The following is a 17,527-nucleotide window of genomic DNA, read 5'->3' on the forward strand; positions in this document are numbered from 1 at the left end:
AAAACATGTTTCCTTTCTCTCCTCAATTTGTTCTCTCTTACAGGCTTTGTGTTGCCTCTAATTCTTTCTTTCTTTGCTCCCATTGCATTAAGAGCAGTCATATAGTCATTTATTGTTAATAGTTTATACTATCGGCTCAACCAAATTCCATGATCACTAACATTATTGGTTCTTTTGCTAACAATGTACACAATAAACTTGAGGAATTTGTTGATGGCTGAAATTTTTCCTTGCATCGAGGTTGGCTCATTCGAACTCATGTCTCACTACCTTGAACAAATCACCATGTAATTTAGATGATGTTCATATGGCAAAGCACAAGGACTTTCTAGTAAGTCACTTATGCCAATATTATTGTGATTAAAGCACACTTAACCGTAGGGTTTCCCCCTCTTTCATGTGTAAGATATTACAAGAACTAATCTCCTATAAATTAGAGTGAGACACATGGTACTCATAATGATGAAACAGGGAGACTTCCAAACAAATTACCTATCCCATTCCATTCTATCGTGAAGAACACTTAACCATGAGTTTCCCCTTAACAAGCCTACATAAGAATGAATATAGAGTTGAGCCATCGAGTGCTTAAAAATTCAAACTAAAATTTTAAGTGAAAATTCTCTCAAACTTTATCCTAAACTGAACTAATACATTATCATAAACTAAACTAAACTAAGGTGAGAGATTAACGTTTTTGAAAACATAACATATGGTATCATCTTTTAATCACATGGCATTTGATAAAAAAAAGTTAGCTAATAGTTTTTTATTAAGGAGCAAACAGGTTTTGAAGGGACCTGAAACCCTTTTTACAAAATGTTGCTTAAAGATATAGACAAATTAGAGCAAGCAGCCATAAAACAACAAAAAACCAACAAAAAGCCAAAAACCAAAAACAAGACAGCAAACAAAAAAGAACCTAATTCAAATTCTTGAGAGCCTCCACTGCCTCAACTTCCAACTGAGTCATGTTGAGGGCAATCTTTTTCAGATCCTGAATGTCTTGCTTGGTAGCTTTCTTTTTCAGGTTGGCTCTAGTCCTTTTGGAAGGACTCGTCCCCTATCTTCTCAAGCGACTCCACATCAACCATAATCCCTTCCTACTAGAGGGCTTCAAGTTTCCCCACCAAAAAGTTAGGTAATAGTTATGTTCCTTTAGGTGTATACAAAGTTGACATTTTTCAAACACAACAAGATAGTCTCCTGCCATGCAAGTGGATATCTTGTCATCGAATATGGAAATATTTACTCAAGCAATAGGTTCCAATGCTTCACCCTTAGGAGGACCTGATATGAAATGATTAATTGTATTATATTATCAAGTTCTAAGGGTAATGGACCCTTACTTTTATGTAGAAGGTTTATTTAAGACACTAATTACATATCTTAGTGATAAGTACTCAAAAGGCAGGTCCTTCAATTAAACATTGGTTAATTACCATTTTGTATACACAATCTCATTCTGTGATAGAGACACTTAGGATTTTGCAAACCGAATAAATTAAGGATTCACTTTTCATTCTATTTTTGAATTTGTTGCTTTGTAGTTTTAAGTTTTATATTATTTATTTAGGTTTGCTAGAGAATCTTTTGCTCTCTTATTTATCTACTTTAATCTACTCTATTAACTTTGCAAATCAATCACTTGCCCCCTCCTCTAGCAAGGGTTCTTTTCAATAGGGAGACAACCTTTCAAAGAAATTTTAGATACTATATAGATTTTGTATATGCTAATTTTTCTAGGACTTTTGAAGTCTTTATTTCTTGGCCTATTTAGAAAATGCCTCTATGGGTTCACCATTTGCTCTATTTTTGGCTTTGTTGCTTTCTAGTTCTAAGTTTTAGGTTTTCTATTTTTCTTTGGTAGAGCTTCTTTTGCATATCTACTCTAACTTGCTATACTTCTCACCTCATTGACCTCTTTTTGTCATCCTTAATAATAATATAATTTCTCTCTTTCTACTCTATTGTGTATTCATCACAATGTGCCATTATTAATTTGGTTAACTACAATCCTTGCTCTTCATCATCCATATTAATGAGAAAACTTTATTCAACTAGGTATCCAAAATATAAAAGTGGTTCAATTTGGCTCTATTTTTATTTAACTCGTGTATAAATCAACAACAATCATTTCTATGCATTATTCTCAGTAACATAAACTTGTAATAAAATTGCCAACTTTAAAGTCCCTTATTGGAATTATTTCTTGTTTAGGACCAACACACATTATTAATCACTAGAAACTTATATTAGTACAATACATATTAATAATCCATAATAGCATTTAATTCTCTAAATCCATCATTGATATCTAATTCCACGTCAATATTTAAGCAAGCATATTCTAATAGTCAATCATATTAGGAATTGATTAGAAATATCTTGCAAACTATAATCTCAAGGATAATTGTCTTTGTACTGCGAGAGTATGGACAAATCTCCCATCCATCCATCTCGGGATGGCTTACTTGATAAGAATCTCAAGCCCAAGGGCACTCAATGCCCCCCTAGCCCACGAGCAAGGCAGTTCCATCCATCTCAAAGTGGCGTACTTGACAAGACTCTCAAGCCCAAGGGCACTCAATGCCTACTAGCTCACAAGTATGGTAGGAGTAAGATTCTCAATATCCCTTAGTGCACCTTGGAGGTTGTCTTCCTTGTTCAAGCCCAAGAGCATTCAACACCCCACAGCCCATGAGTATGGCTCCAACCATCTTGAAATGGCATACTTGATGGGACCTCAAGCCCAAGGGGACTTAACACCCCCTAGCTAACAAGCATAACATTCATCTTAGGGTGGAGTGCTTGGGTCTCATGAACTCGGAAGGCTGGTTATCTTTCCTATTTGCAAGACAATAATAGAAATTCAAAATATATTGATAAAAGAAAATCTGCTATAATAAGGGATAACAAATACCTCTTTGCTTTTAGAAATCACTTGTTAGGAGAAATAAATAAAGGTTGGGGTTGAAGACAATTTATAAATATGCTGGTCCAATATACACGACTCTTTTTTATAATATTTCAGTACCTAAATTAATAAATTCTGCTGTAATTCTGTGTACATATATATATTTTTCTCTGCTTTTATTCTGAATATATTTGTTTTCCTGTTTTCTGATTTCACTTGACTGATGCCATCACCAATGAATCAATCTCCTTTTGAAATCTTCATTTTGCGGGGAAAAGTCACATTCTTTCACTGACATCATAACCTTTTCAAAGAGAACATCCCCTCATTGGCCACTGCTTCTGAATGCCTTATTCAATTGTTAACATTTTTTTTCCACAGTCAGCTTTGACAAATGCTTAAATGTGGTCGGCCTCCATTTTGCTGTTACCGCCTCATTTAATCTAATAATTTTCTAACTGGGTTCGGCCTCCTAATTATTATTGCCTCAGTTTGATATTAGAGGCTGCAATCTAATTTGGGGGCATGACAATTTCTACCAGAAAATTTTAAACATTATGGTCATGTTTCATGTAAAAGCCTTGTCATATCAGCAAAGTAACCTTTTCTTTAAGGCTATAGTCCCATGGAAGGTGGATACCTAGAATTTCTCATCACGTTCTGCTAAGAAAATATGGAAACAATTTCCAGTGAAATGTTTCCATGGATTTCCTCATTTTTCCCAGCAACTATGGAGTTGCTGTTTTTAAAAAATAGGCGAAGAAGGCCCTTCCATGGGACTACATTTTTGTCATCTCCGGCAGATTTACACATTTTTAGTCTCTTTATCTTTCCAAACATGGAATCTTTAGTACATAGGTGAGTTTTAATTACATTATCCATTAATAGGAGCTGCTCCCGTAACTGATAGACAAAGTTTGAATTTGAATACTCATGGTTGATGTTTAAACCAAAGTCAGATCTCCTATGATTGAGAACAATATGCTAGGGCCTTTATTTAGGTAAATGTTACTATTTTAAAGGCTAGCCTTATTTTTTTGTGGGGATGCTTGCCATCATGGGAACTACTGGCTCATGTTTTAAGCTATAAAAATCCTTGCAAATGCATCAGTTGCACTCTCGCAGACCAAATAGGTCCCAGCGTCACAAATCAAAGTATTATGTCTATGTATGGAAAACCCTAAATCAACTTGAAAGCCCGAAGTATAATGGATCTAGTTCCTTGGTTCTCTACAGCATCATATTGGATATCACAATATTTATTTCAACAATTTAAATACTTGAGTAGCAATCTCAGTGGCAACTCAAAAGCCCACTCAATGTAAAGATACACAAACATAATCTATTGGTTGCACGTGCCAAGTGTAAAGTAAAATCATGTAAAATAGTGAAAAGGTCATGTTGTTACAGGGGAAGTACTTCTTGGTGCATATTCTACCAGTGTGCTATCTGCCCATCCAACAAAAGGAACACCATTAGCATGCAAAATGTAAAACACATTAACATTCAGAGTATGTTAGGTTTCTCTATTCTCTAAAATTTGGCCTAATCAAGGTGTAACATACAGTCCAATACTACATTACATTGCATAGGAGTCCATAATCAAGTTAGGTCTTTCATTCAATCAATATCATTTTTATAAATAGCGGTCACAAGTTCAAATCCCATGGAATTAACAGAAAAGTCGGAGAAAAATCTTGTATGCTATAATAGTGAGTATGCCACTGTAATGTCCTCTACTGGATATAGGCCTGTTTACTAATAATTAATCTGAGTGTAGTCTTGGAAGGACAACCTGCACCTAAAAGGAAAGGCAAGCACCTACATACATGTTCAATTATAATTAGACTTAATTCATTCTAATGCAAAAATAGATAGAAATTGGTATATGAGACATGAGAGGGGTTGCACGGGTCCATTGTCTACCAAGCCCAAGGAATGGTTGCTTCTAACCTCCTTGCTAGACTTGGCAGCCCATGTTGCTTGCCCATCAAGCCCATTACCCATACACACAACATCTTTTGAGTTCGGTGTGGGGACTGCAATTTGGTTCCTTGACTCCAAGGGTCCTTATGACCACTTGTGAGCCCCTCGTCACCACTGGATTACACCTCAAACCTCTTCCCACAAGATGCAGCAAACAGATTGAACCACTTCTTCAAGTGCATACATCTCATATGGAATAAATCCTAAATAAATAATGCTACTGTATTTACAAGCATATCCAGTTTAGAATCGAGTGTAACGAATATTTACTTATAGATATGTATCATATAAGGCTGCTACGTACCTCAATCCCTGCTTCTGCAAACTTAACCAATATGATTGGTGTTGATGCTAGGTTGCTGGTATAAGTGATGCCACATACCTGGCCATATGTTGTTTGCAACTATAAATCAATTTCACTGAATGTTTGAGAGCCAGACTTATCGTTGTCCTTTCTTCTAGTTGGAACGAATGTCTTATATACTATTCAATGGCAATGAAAGTCATGTTGCAAAAGGCATGACTCTTGGCTGTTCGCAACTGCCACCTTCCTTGCACCCTTTCACATCTATTAGCCACCGATTATTCTCTTAATTAATTTGATGTCACGTGATAATAAACCGTGCATTCCAGGTATCGATTAGATTACAAATTTATCGAATTATCATTAACATTATTTACGGTTTGGTGTTTGTCTTAGCCAGCAATTTCGATCTCTATATAAATTTATTTTATGCTCCCTTGGGTCTGCTAATGCATATTCTTATTTCATAATAAATTAATATGTTATCATAGAATTCAGACTGTTGTGCGAATGATTGTAAACTTGCTTGTATTATTACTCTTCTTGCTGATCGATATTATAATAAATGTAATGCCATATCCTTCACCTCTGTGTCCTACCAAGAACAAGGATGTTGCTTCCTGTAACTTAATAACAGTTCTGATCTGATCTGATCCATGGTGATGTCCCTGGATGCTTTTGATTCTTTTCCTTTATATCTCTCAATGTGAAGGAGAGGTCACACCTCTTCAGCATATATGCCCTTTGGCAAGAGACACACCCTTTCACCATTAGCACCCTTTGGAAGAGTGCAACTCTGCCCTTTGAAAGGGACGTGCAACCTTTCACGATCAGATCTGCACTTCTTATTTAAATCAGATCTGCACTTCTGATTCCCAAATTATCCCCTCTTAAATGACGTTCTCCTCTCCCTTTTATATCTCATGTTTGAGTGTCACAACTTTTCATTCCATCTCTTTTGACCATTCATTAACTTAATTAAATTTTAATTATATTTAATTATATTCTTTTATATTTTGAATTTTAATTTTATTTTTGTTCTTTTGAATTTTAATTTTATTATTATTATTTACCACTAAATTCTATTCCAAAGTGGGGACATTTCAGCCACAAGGAGAATAGTGACCTATGTGATCGGCCTTACAGGCATTTGCCTTGAATTATTGAACAGATACTAAAATTTACGAGTAAAGCACACAGCAATGCCCACAAATACAACAATCCCAATATACTTGTCAATCCATGTTGCATCTTCTGGTATATTATATTCCTTACTGGAGTACTCAATATCTTGTGTTTGGCAAGCGATTGAACAATTTCAGCAAAACTGGCATCTGAATTGATCTCTACCACTGAAAAGGACCAAAACAAAAAAAATTCTAAATACAAAACAGACATACTGTGGTTGAACCTAATGCGTTCCCCACTGCATAAACATATCTCCTGAAATCAGGTGTAAAACCAGTCCATGTGGCTATGTTTGAGTGATAAGCCTAGGGGACCAAAAAATTGAAAACATAGAAAGAAAGTGAAAGCATTCCCTTGCTCCCACTGGAAGTATCACAACCCAAGTAGATTGACCATCTGTGCTTTGTCTTGTTTCTTGGGCTCAAACCTATGACCTCTTCTACTCGAGTCTGTTAATGTTGTAGCCGCAGGCGTTATCATTCACCTGAGATCTTCTTGATGTTCTTCTCAGCTATCTTGTGTTCGTCTATTTTGTGCTCTATATTCATTTTGAGGAAGCTGGAAGTGTTTCAATTTTGTATATTATCTGTCGCCGCTCTTATTGCGTGTGTATGCTTGCTGTCATTGTCTCTATTCTCTTCGCATTCTTTCCGTTAATGGCATCGACTTTCTGACTTTTGTCGGCGCGGGAGTATGTACCGGATTCCTTAATTTCCATCACCGACTTGCTTGCTAGCTGGAAATTCACTTTTCCCTTCGCATTTCATCTGTTGGAAGGATCAGTTTTCTATTGCCCTTGTGGCTTGATTGTCATCTGTGTATGAATTGGCATGAAATGTAACTGCCAATAGTTCTTTTGTGCGCGACTTTCCTTCTTCTTCTGTTGGGAGATATATCATGTGGTGCTTCTTCTATTCGGGTGGTTCTTTCAGCAATGTGGGTGCTCGCATGAAGTTTAGAGAAGATATATTTTATATATGCTTTCTTCCGTATGAAAGAAAGATTGATAGCCGTATTGTATCAGTGTGTGTTCTAAGTGTATGCAGATTTCTAGTGAGAATATAGTTTAAGATATGTGCGTATGATCACTCTAGTGGATCATTTTTGTCTCTGAACTTCCTTCAGCTACTTTGAATATTTTTCAGAAGCTATCAGTTTTCAGAATTATTATCAGCTTCTACCATTGATTGTTATGTGTTAACAATCTTACTTGATTCAAGCTTCAGAAGCATTGTATTGAGAGTTGTGCTTTTCAATAAAGTTTAATTTTGGTGTGGCTGGGTTTTTCTCTCTCAGGTGGAGAGTTTTCCTAGGATAAATTATTGTGCTTCTTGTTCTTGTGTTTTAGATTTCTGAGTTTTAATCTTTCTGGTTCTATTTTTTAACATGGTATCAGAACGGGTCTATAGAAAAGATCCAGAACCAGATTGCTTTACTTTGAAATATTCCTTGCTTTAGCTTAGCTTGTTTATTTCAAGTTTTCTACAATGGTGAATGGACTCAAAGTTGAAGACAGGTTGGATGGTGCAGCTACTTATACCTCATGGAAATTCAGAGTCATTATTGTACTTGAAAAGAATGATCTTCTCAACTACGTGAAGTCTGTTGTAGATGAACCTTCTGATGATTCTGAGAAAGCACAATGGAGAAAGAATAATTTCATGGCAAGAAAGATACTTATTGATTCTATTAAGGATCATCTAATACCTGTTATATCCAAGTTGGGTTCAGCCAAAGAGATATTCGAGTGCCTCCAAAGCTTATATGAATTCAACAACACTAGTAGAGCTCTAGCCTTGAGACATCAACTCCTTCATATTAAAATGGCTAGAGGTGAGCCTGTAGTTTCTTTCTTTATGAAGATTACAAAATTGAAGGATCAACTCAATGCTATTGGAGATTCTATCGAGGATAAAGACCTGGTTATGCTGGCCATGAATGGCCTTCCTCACTCTTGGGAATCTTCCATTCAAGGTATTAGTGGAAGAAATGAACTACCTAAGTTTGATCGATTGAAAGCTGATTGCATTCAAGAGGAATGCAGATTGGAGGCAAGAGGAATTGGGCAAAAATCTCACCATGAAGAAGATCATGTTCTTGCTGCCCATACTTCTAAAAGAAAAGGAAGGAAAAGAAACTTCAAGAGGAACGAAGATAGGAGTTTTGATTCAGCTACTGAATCTAAGAAGAGAAAGGATCTCTCTAGGGTTCAATGTTTCAGATGTGACAAGTTTGGTCACTTTGCCAGAGAATGTCCTTCGAGACCCAAGCATCAAGTTGCTGCAACAAATGTTGAAAATGCTTCTCCTCATAGAGAATCAAGTGAAAATTCAGAGGGTTTCTTATTTATTTCTGCTCTTTAAAGTAATGTTCCCTCTGATAGTAATACTTGGCCGATTGATAGTGGAGCTTCACACCATATTACAGGATATCGTGAGCATCTCTCTAATCTGATAGAAAAGGATTCTCATTTGCATGTTATCATTGGTGATGATGCTTGTTATTCTGTGAAAGGAGTTGGAACCACTTCATTTCATTTAGATTCAGGAATTCCTCTTCATCTGAATGATGTGCTATTTGTTCCTAGAATCAAGAGAGATCTGATTTCTATATCAGCGTTGGAAGATAAAGGATATCAAGTTGAATTTACCGAAGGCAAAGTTCTTGCATGGAAGAAGAATACTAGCATCGAGTCAACTCATGAAATTGGTGTTCGTCATGAGAGCCTATATAGACTTTCAGCTCGCCCTATTCAAGCCTTAGCACATGATTCTATGTCTTCTAGTGAGTTGTGGCATAAAAGATTTGCTCATATAAATTTCAGAACTCTCTCCTCCATAGAGAAGATGGTCATTGGTCTTCCTAAGCTTAATAAAGATCATGATGGTGTCTGCAAAGGATGTGCTCTAGGTAAAAACATTAAAAGTCCTTTTCACTCTAGTGAAAGTAGAGCAATAAAAATTCTAGAGCTAATTCATTCTGACTTGTGTGGTCCTATGTCTGTTGCTTCTTTAAGTGGTTTTTGGTACTACATTACTTTCATCGATGACTTCTCTCGTAAGACATCGATTTACTTTCTGAAATCTAAAGAATCCGATGAAGCGTTGTCTAGATTTAAAGAGTTCAAAGCTCAAGTAGAGAATTTGTCTGATAAGAGGATCAAAGTTTTAAGATCTAACAATGGGGGTGAATATACTTCTGGATTGTTTCAAAAAATTTGTATTGAAGCTGGAATTAAGAGGGAGTTTTGTGTCCCTTATAATCCTCAACAAAATGGAATTGCTGAAAGAAAGAACAGGTCTATTGTTGAGGCAGCAAAAGCCATGATTCACGATCAAGGCCTTCAAATATTTCTTCGGGCAGAAGCTTGCAGGACAGCTGTTTATGTTCAAAATCATAGTCCACATCAAATTCTAGATAATATGACTCCTGAGGAAGCATACTTAGGTATTAAACCAGAAGTTAGTCATCTCAGAATTTTTGGGTGTTCAGTTTACATTCATTTACCTAAGGATAAAAGGTCTAAGTTAGAACCTTCGGGTAAGAAGGGATTTTTTGTTGGTTACAGTGAATCTTCTAAAGCTTACAGAGTCTACATTCTGGGTCAAAAGCAGATTGAAATCAGCAGAGATGTTTCATTTGAAGAAGATGTAGCTTGCAAAAGATCTAAAGGGACTTCTATGGAAATTGATAGAGAAGATCATGAGATTTCTCAAGATATGGATATTGCTGCCCCTGATTCCCCTTCTGAGACTCAAACGGAGACTCTTGAATTAGAAGATCCTATTGATCCTATTGATCCTATAGATACCTCTACTAAACCAAGTAACGTTTTATGTGACAAGAAGAGATCTTTGTGGGCCAGGCACACTATGCAAGAGGCTGAAAAGTATTCAGCCCTCATGGTACTTTCAGAGAAAGTAAGAGACCTCATAAATTTGCAGGATATGTTGCTTTAATGAATCATATTATTGAATCCGAGCCTTCAAGTTTTGAAGTGGCTTCAAAACAACAAGTATGGAGAGATGCAATGTTGGAAGAATATCCATCCACCATCAAGAATGACGTTTGGGATATTGTTCCTAGACCTCAAGGTAAATTTGTTGTTTCTTCTAAATGGCTGTTCAAAATTAAACATGCAGCTGATAGGAGTGTTGAAAAATATAAAGCTAGATTCGTAGCTAGAGGTTTTTCTCAAAAGGAAGGTATAGACTATGAGGAGACCTTTTCTCCTGTAGCTCGACACACTTCAATCAGAACTATCATTGCTATTGCAGCTATTAAAGGGTGGAAATTACATTAGATGGATGTAAAGACAACATTCTTGAATGGTGTAATTGAAAAGAAGTTTTTATTGAGCAGCTAGATGGTTTTGTGATTCATGAGAAAGAATCACATGTATGTAGATTGAAAAAGGCCTTGTATGGCCTTAAGCAAGCTCTGCATGCATGGTATAAAAGAATTGATCATTATTTATTGATCTTGGGTTTTCTAAAAAATGATGTAGATCCAAATATCTACTTCAAGGTAACTGACGATAAAGCCTTAATTCTAGTTCTTTATGTTGATGATTTATTTCTTACTAGAGAGGATGATCTCACTGCTAGGTGTAAGAAAGAGTTAGCTTCTGAGTTCGAGATGAAAGATCTCGGTTTTATGCATTATTTTCTTGGCTTAGAAGTGTGGCAAAGATCAAATGAAATCATACTGAGTCAAGAGAAATATGTCGTTGACATTTTGAATAGATTTCGTATGTTAGATTGCAAGTCTATGTTAACTCCTATGGAAGCAAATCTGAAAAAGTTACATGAGGTTGCAGACAGTTCAGATTTAGTTGATCTCACTATGTATAGGCAATTGATTGGATCTTTGATGTATTTAGTCAATACAAGGCCTGATATATGTTATGTTGTTAACACTCTCAGCCCTCGTGTGAGCCTAGACAGATTTATCTTGTTGTAGCGAAGCATATATTGAGATATGTGTGTGGTACAGTAGGATATGGTCTGAAATATACTTCTTGTGAAGGTCTGAACTTGCAAGGTTTTTTTGATTTAGATTGGGCAGGGTGTGTGCCTGACAGGAAGAGCACTTCCGATTATTGTTTCAGCTTAGGTTCAGCTATGATATCCTGGTGCAGCAGGAAGCAATCATGTGTGGCCCAAAGTACAGCAGAAGCTGAATATGTTGCAGCGTGTAGCAGCACATGAAGCAGTGTGGCTTCAAAAGCTTTTTGCAGGACTGTTTGGGCAGCCTTTGGAACCAACTGTAATTTTTTGTGACAACCAAAGTTGTGTAAAGCTTTCAGTTAATCCAGTTTTTCATGATAGATCCAAGCATGTAGAGATCAAGTTTCATTATTTAAGAGATATGGTTCAAAGGAAAGCAGTTGAGCTCAAGTACATTTGTACAGATGAGCAGACAGTAGACATTCTCACCAAGCCACTTTCTAGAGTGAAGTTTTCTTATTTTAGAGATAAGCTTGGTATTGTGGAGAATGATGCTCTTGCTGAGAGAGTCTTAGCTTCAGTGATTCTCATTTCATGTTGTAATGCATTTTTCTCTGTGATGGAGAAATTTGAGGTGAAAGCCCTTGTAATGCATTTTTCTCTGTGACGGAGAAATTTGAGGTGAAAGCCCTTGATGCTCTTTCCACATATGGGAGTAGCCATAGTGGATGTCATGTTTAGAGACTCCATGACAACATCATGTTGAGTGACTCCGTGATGAGAGCTTGTGTTTATTTCACTCATTAGAGTAGCCATGGTGAACATCATGTTGAGAGAGTCCATGATGCTATCATGTTGAGAGAATCCCTGATTAAATTTTGCTATTTACACAATGGGTATAGTCATTGTGTTTGTCATGTTGAGAGACTCCCTTGAAAGTCAGTAAATGATATCTCCTTTGCTAAGAGGGAGTGTTAATGTTGTAGTTGCAAGAGTTATCATTCACTTGAGATCTTCTTGTTGTTCTTCTCAGCTATCTTGTGTTCGTCTATTTCGTGCTCTATATTCGTTTTGATGAAGCTGGAAGTGTTTCGATTTTGTATATTATTTGTCACCGCTCTCATTGCGTGTGTATGCTTGCTGTCATCGTCTCTATTCTCTTCGCATTCTTTCCGGTAATGGCAACGACTTTCTAACTTTTGTCGGCGCGGGAGTATGTATCGGATTCCTTGGTTTCCGTCACCGACTTGCCTGCTAGCTGGAAATTCATTTTATTTTCCCTTCGCATTTCATCCATTGAAAGGATCAGTTTTCTATCGCCCTTGTGGCTTGGTTGTCATCCGTGTATGAATTGGCATGAAATGTAACTGCCGATAGTTCTTTTGTGAAAGACTTTCCTCCTTCTTCCGTCGGGAGATATATCATGTGGTGCTTCTTCTATTCGGGTGGTTCTTTCAGCAATGTGGGTGCTCGCATGAAGTTTAGAGAAGATATATTTTATATATGCTTTCTTCCGTATGAAAGAAAGACTGATAGCCGTATTGTAGCAGTGTGTGTGTGCAAAGATTTTTAGTGAGAATATAGTTTAAGATATGTGCGTATGATCACTCCGGTGGATCATTTTTGTCTCTGAACTTCCTTCAACTACTCTGAATGTTTTTTCGAAGCTATCAGTTTTCAGAATTATTATCAGCTTCTACCATTGATTGTTATGTGTTAACAATCTTGCTTGATTCAAGCTGCAAAAGCATTATATTGAGAGTTGTGCTTTTCAATAAAGTTTAATTTTGGTGTGGCTGGGTTTTTCTCTCTTAGGTGGAGGGTTTTCCCAGGATAAATTATTTTGCTTCTTGTTCTTGTGTTTTAGATTTCTGAGTTTTAATCCTTCTGGTTCTAATTTTAACATGGTATCAGAGCGGTTCTAAAGAAAAGATTCAGAACCAGATTGCTTTACTTTGAAATATTCTTTGCTTTAGCTTAGCTTGTTTATTTCAAGTTTTCTACGCTCTCAAGTCTCAACCCTTGCATTATTATAACATCATGGAATATGGTATTTGAAGTTTTATATCTTTTCCAGTACTTGATATATACTTCTTCTCCTTGGTATTAGGGTGCAGGAGTTGCTGTTATTGGAGTCATGTTCATTACAACATGTCTAGTGAGCTTGGTGATGCTAGTAGTTTGGGACATGCGTTTTTCTATTTATTTTTTCATTCCTTATTGTATTTGGTCTCATAGAGGGTGTCGGAGGTTGGGTGCCATTTGCAGTTTCAATTGTTCTTCTGATTATAGTGTACTCTTGCAATTATGGAAGGCAGCTCAAGTATGAGAATGTAACAGAGAGAAAATTAAGTACAGAAGACCTTCATAGGCTGGTTGCCAGTGTAGGTTAACGTACTCCAGGAGTGTGTTTATTCTGCAAGTGACCTTATTTAAGGATTGCCAACAATTCTGAGGCATTACGTGAAGAATGTGGGTTCTCTTCATTGACCGTAAGAATTATTCAAGTAACAACAGTGTTGTCAGAGGAGAGATTTCTAGTGGGAAAACTTGGGCCTAAGGGTGTATGTAGATTCCTCACACAATATAATTACAGTGATGTGACCCCAAGTGTGGAAGCAGAGGATTTTCTGACCCAAGTTATCAAAAGCATGAAAGATCTTATCATAAATGAAGAACTTAAGGATCCCGGATAATATAAATGATCATCTCAGAAATCCAGTGGCAAGAGACAACAGCTCGAGTAGGCAAACAATTTATATGAAATAGTATTTTCTATATTTCCAACAATTTTGTAATTTTTTAAAATCTATTTCTTTATTGGCCTATTCCTACTGAGGTGACTATTTTAAGTCTTCCAAAAAATTGATAAAAAAAAGTCTATCCACCAATCACCATTAAAAAAATTCAGCTATCAAATATCAGAAACAAGTAATTCTGGTAATTGGGGAAACTAATAATAAAGTTATAGACCCTTCCAACTTGTGACTGGATTTAGGACCGAAGCCTCCAAGAAGGTGAGTAGATTTGGGAAATGGCTTCCATCCCTTGATGGTTTCCTTAAATTACCATTGATGGTTCTTCTATGCGCAATCCAGGTGTTGCTGGGGTTGGGGAAGATGGTGAAGACTCAGCTCACTTTCTCTTCCCAATAGTTTTACATTGGTGTTTGTAAATACAATGCATAGAATAATGCATGGCTTTATGCATGGTTGAATGCATGATTCATTTTCATTTATTAAAGAATTCGTTGATTTAGTCCAACTTAATCCTTGCTAATGCTAACCCATGATCTAGCATCCAGATTATAGAGAATAGATATGGATTCACTTGCAGATTGTGTACAAAAGCAAAATAATATAAGTTACAACATTCTAACAGTTGTGGTTTAGAAAGACAGCTCTTAACAATATTAATAAATAAAGCCTATTCTGAACTGCAGAAAGCAGAAGAATTTTATGTTCTAAACTTACAGCATCTTAGAAGCTTCAACCTAAAGCAACTTGGAGCTAATCTAACAATTTCTGAACTTCATAATGGTATCATCACAAAATGTATACCTGTGAAGAAATATGAGTAAGTGATATTGGCTGTCGACAACTCATTCATCTCCAGGTAAGGAATCTCTCCATAGACTACTTATGCATGCTACGGTTATAATTTGATTTTAGATGACAAGAATTTGAGCTGAAACTAGCCCATGCTGCCATGCATCGACATCCTCCAGCAGGCAATACAAACTGGTTCCCAGTGACCAAAGGTTCCAATTGATCACATGAGGAATCACCCAACTCTTGCAAATGATAAAAGCTCGCTGCTCAAGTCTCGCTGTTGCACATCTGATAAGAGGATTTGTCCTGCATAATTATAATAAAATCAGAGAGAGGGACATTAAATACCTATTTCTATATAAAGCGTGTTGCATACAAGGAAACTGCATCTATAATCTATACAAAGCAAGAAGTAACACAAGTCCTCAGTCCTGTCATTTACCTCAAAATGCATTTGAAGCAAACCTGCAAAATGGCTGAATTCATAAGAAGTGTAGAGATAAGTTTGTGGCATAGTTTGTTAACAAGCAATCTGTGGGACTCATCTTCCATCAGGACCAGACCATGCTTTCTGAATTTTTTCTCTTGCTTCTTTCTGATGCTTCTCTTCTTTCCCTTCTACTTCATTATCAAAAATCTCTCTTCCCAGCTTCCCGAAATCATTATCCATCTTCCACAGAGGTCTATTTCCTGTTCTCTTCTTGAAATTCGCCTTCCTCCGCCTCTCAATAAACTCATGCAACCCTTCCTGCATAAGTTCCCCAAACTTCTCCTTTGCCACAACCAAAGGATCCATGTCCACAAGCTCGGATTCAACATAACCATCTCTGAGAACTATTGTATGGCTATCATTCTTGTTTGAAACATAAAAAATCCCAGGATGCCTCATCAACACTTTGATGAATTTCATGGAAACCGAAACTCTCTCTGACACTTTGCCAGCTTCGCAATGCAGGCCCGCTTCCACATTGTCAGAGAGAGCATTTCATGAATAACACCAACTGTTCTTTTCTCAAATTGTTCAGATCCTTCCAGATCCTCAAAATCACAATATGGTGAAATATATGGAACTTCCTGAAGTTTATGAAATTTTTCCGCCTGTAAACTATCATCACTCTCTGATGTCCTATTCTTAAACATAGGCACCAGCTTCTGCCCTGTTTTAAGCAAGAATCAACGACTAATATTCACCAATAGGCTAATTTCCTCGATCTTTAACATATATGGAAACAGTATAAAATCAGAAGGAACTTATTTTTCTTGTAAATAAAATAAAAAAAACTCAATATTAAAAATTAGACAGCTTTCTCGACTGACAAAAATTGACACTTCACAGAATTTTCTCCACCTGTTTTCTGCATCATTTGCTCTGCTCCTCTCCACAACAGAAAGAGCCAAGCCAGGGTTCCAAGAGATCAGCTGAATTTCTAAGCTGTTTCTCTTGTAAATATAATCACTAACCGTAAAATGCTCCGGATACTTGGAAACAATTCTCATAACATAATCATCGGGTAACCCAAAGTATTTTCTTAGGTCATTAAATTTCACAATATTTAATTTCTTTTTCCAGGTCAACATGAGTATTTTAGCCAATCTTTCAGCCATGACCAGCTTCAACTCCTCTTTTAGTGTTTCTTCCTCCTATATAAGGAGTCGCACTCTCTTTGTAATCTTGCAGTAGATCTCGATGTTCTCTGTATAGATATCGAAAAGACAGGTATTTTCTGAGTCAATTGAGAACATTACCTTGCCTGATGTCGAGGGAGTTGAATTTTTTCCGCTGGAATTTTACTGAAGCGGACTCCATTGAAGAATGTTCTTGAGCTGATTGTTGATCGTCCACCGCCAGTTTCTATTAGGCCTTTCCCAGTGCAGGGTTCTTTTTCATTGACGATAATGACGCCCTTTCGATCCATGAATTTTGGGTTTTTTCAACGAGTGGAAAGGCTTTCGGATTGTTTGTTAAAATAGGTGTTTTTGATGATGGTTTCACAAGCAGTTTACGATTTCATTTTTAAAGCTGAACTTAGAGAGAGAGTGTTATTGACAGGAAGCATCATTTGACAAACTGAATTTTTTCGTTTTGAAAAACAAGCGTATTAGTAGGCATGCATGCAAAATGCCATGATTGCAAAAAAATGAATAGCCTATACTGTTGCTTAAAAACGTGTTTCAGAAGACAATTGATGGTGATTTACCTGCTATTAATGTCAAAAAATGAATAGCCTATATTGTTGCTTAAAACCATGTTTCAGAAGACAATTAATGGTGATTTACCTGCTATTAGTGTGCTCTAAAATATGGTTTTAAGCAACAATATAGGCTATTCATTTTTTGCAATCATGGCATTTTGTATGCATGCTTAAGTTAGTGCGCTTGTTTTTCAAAACGAGGAGATTCAGTTTGTCGCTTCTTGTCAATCAACACTCTTGGAAGTTCAGCTTGAAAAATGAAGAATCACTTACAGAATAGCAGTAAACGGTAAACTGGTTGTGAAACCATTATTAAAAACACCTATTTTTACAAACAATCTAAAAGCCTTTCCAAAATGAAGGTTACAAGCACAAGCATAGGTTAATGAGGATCCCAAATCAAATTTGTCCCCATCAGAAGTATACGTGGAGGAGTTCAT

The 17,527-nt window shown here is 36.5% G+C and overlaps 1 protein-coding gene across 1 annotated transcript; it reads right to left on the minus strand.

The window, feature by feature from the left end:
• Positions 1–14,677: 14,677 nt before the first annotated feature.
• Positions 14,678–17,279, minus strand: LOC131034581 (protein WHAT'S THIS FACTOR 1 homolog, chloroplastic). The gene is made up of 4 exons (XM_057966116.2): positions 16,149–17,279; positions 15,967–16,052; positions 15,338–15,880; positions 14,678–15,201 (listed from the first exon to the last, which is right to left on the minus strand). Exons 1-3 carry the CDS (start codon positions 16,498–16,500, stop codon positions 15,437–15,439), a joined length of 882 nt encoding a protein of 293 aa, XP_057822099.1. The 5' UTR covers positions 16,501–17,279; the 3' UTR covers positions 14,678–15,201; positions 15,338–15,436.
• Positions 17,280–17,527: the final 248 nt, after the last annotated feature.

This window comes from Cryptomeria japonica, chromosome 5 (genome assembly GCF_030272615.1).
Source record: "Cryptomeria japonica chromosome 5, Sugi_1.0, whole genome shotgun sequence".
NCBI lineage: Eukaryota > Viridiplantae > Streptophyta > Pinopsida > Cupressales > Cupressaceae > Cryptomeria > Cryptomeria japonica.

Excerpts from the sequence above, each read along its gene's own strand:
- LOC131034581 (XM_057966116.2), bottom strand. The coding sequence starts at position 16,500 with ATGGCTGAAAGATTGGCTAAAATACTCATGTTGACCTGGAAAAAGAAA. Across the intron at positions 16,053-16,148 it reads ATTTTATTTACAAGAAAAAT|GGCAGAAGCTGGTGCCTATG; the intron begins AAGTTCCTTCTG and ends TGCTTAAAACAG. Across the intron at positions 15,881-15,966 it reads AATTTCATAAACTTCAGGAA|AATGCTCTCTCTGACAATGT; the intron begins GTTCCATATATT and ends TGTTATTCATGA.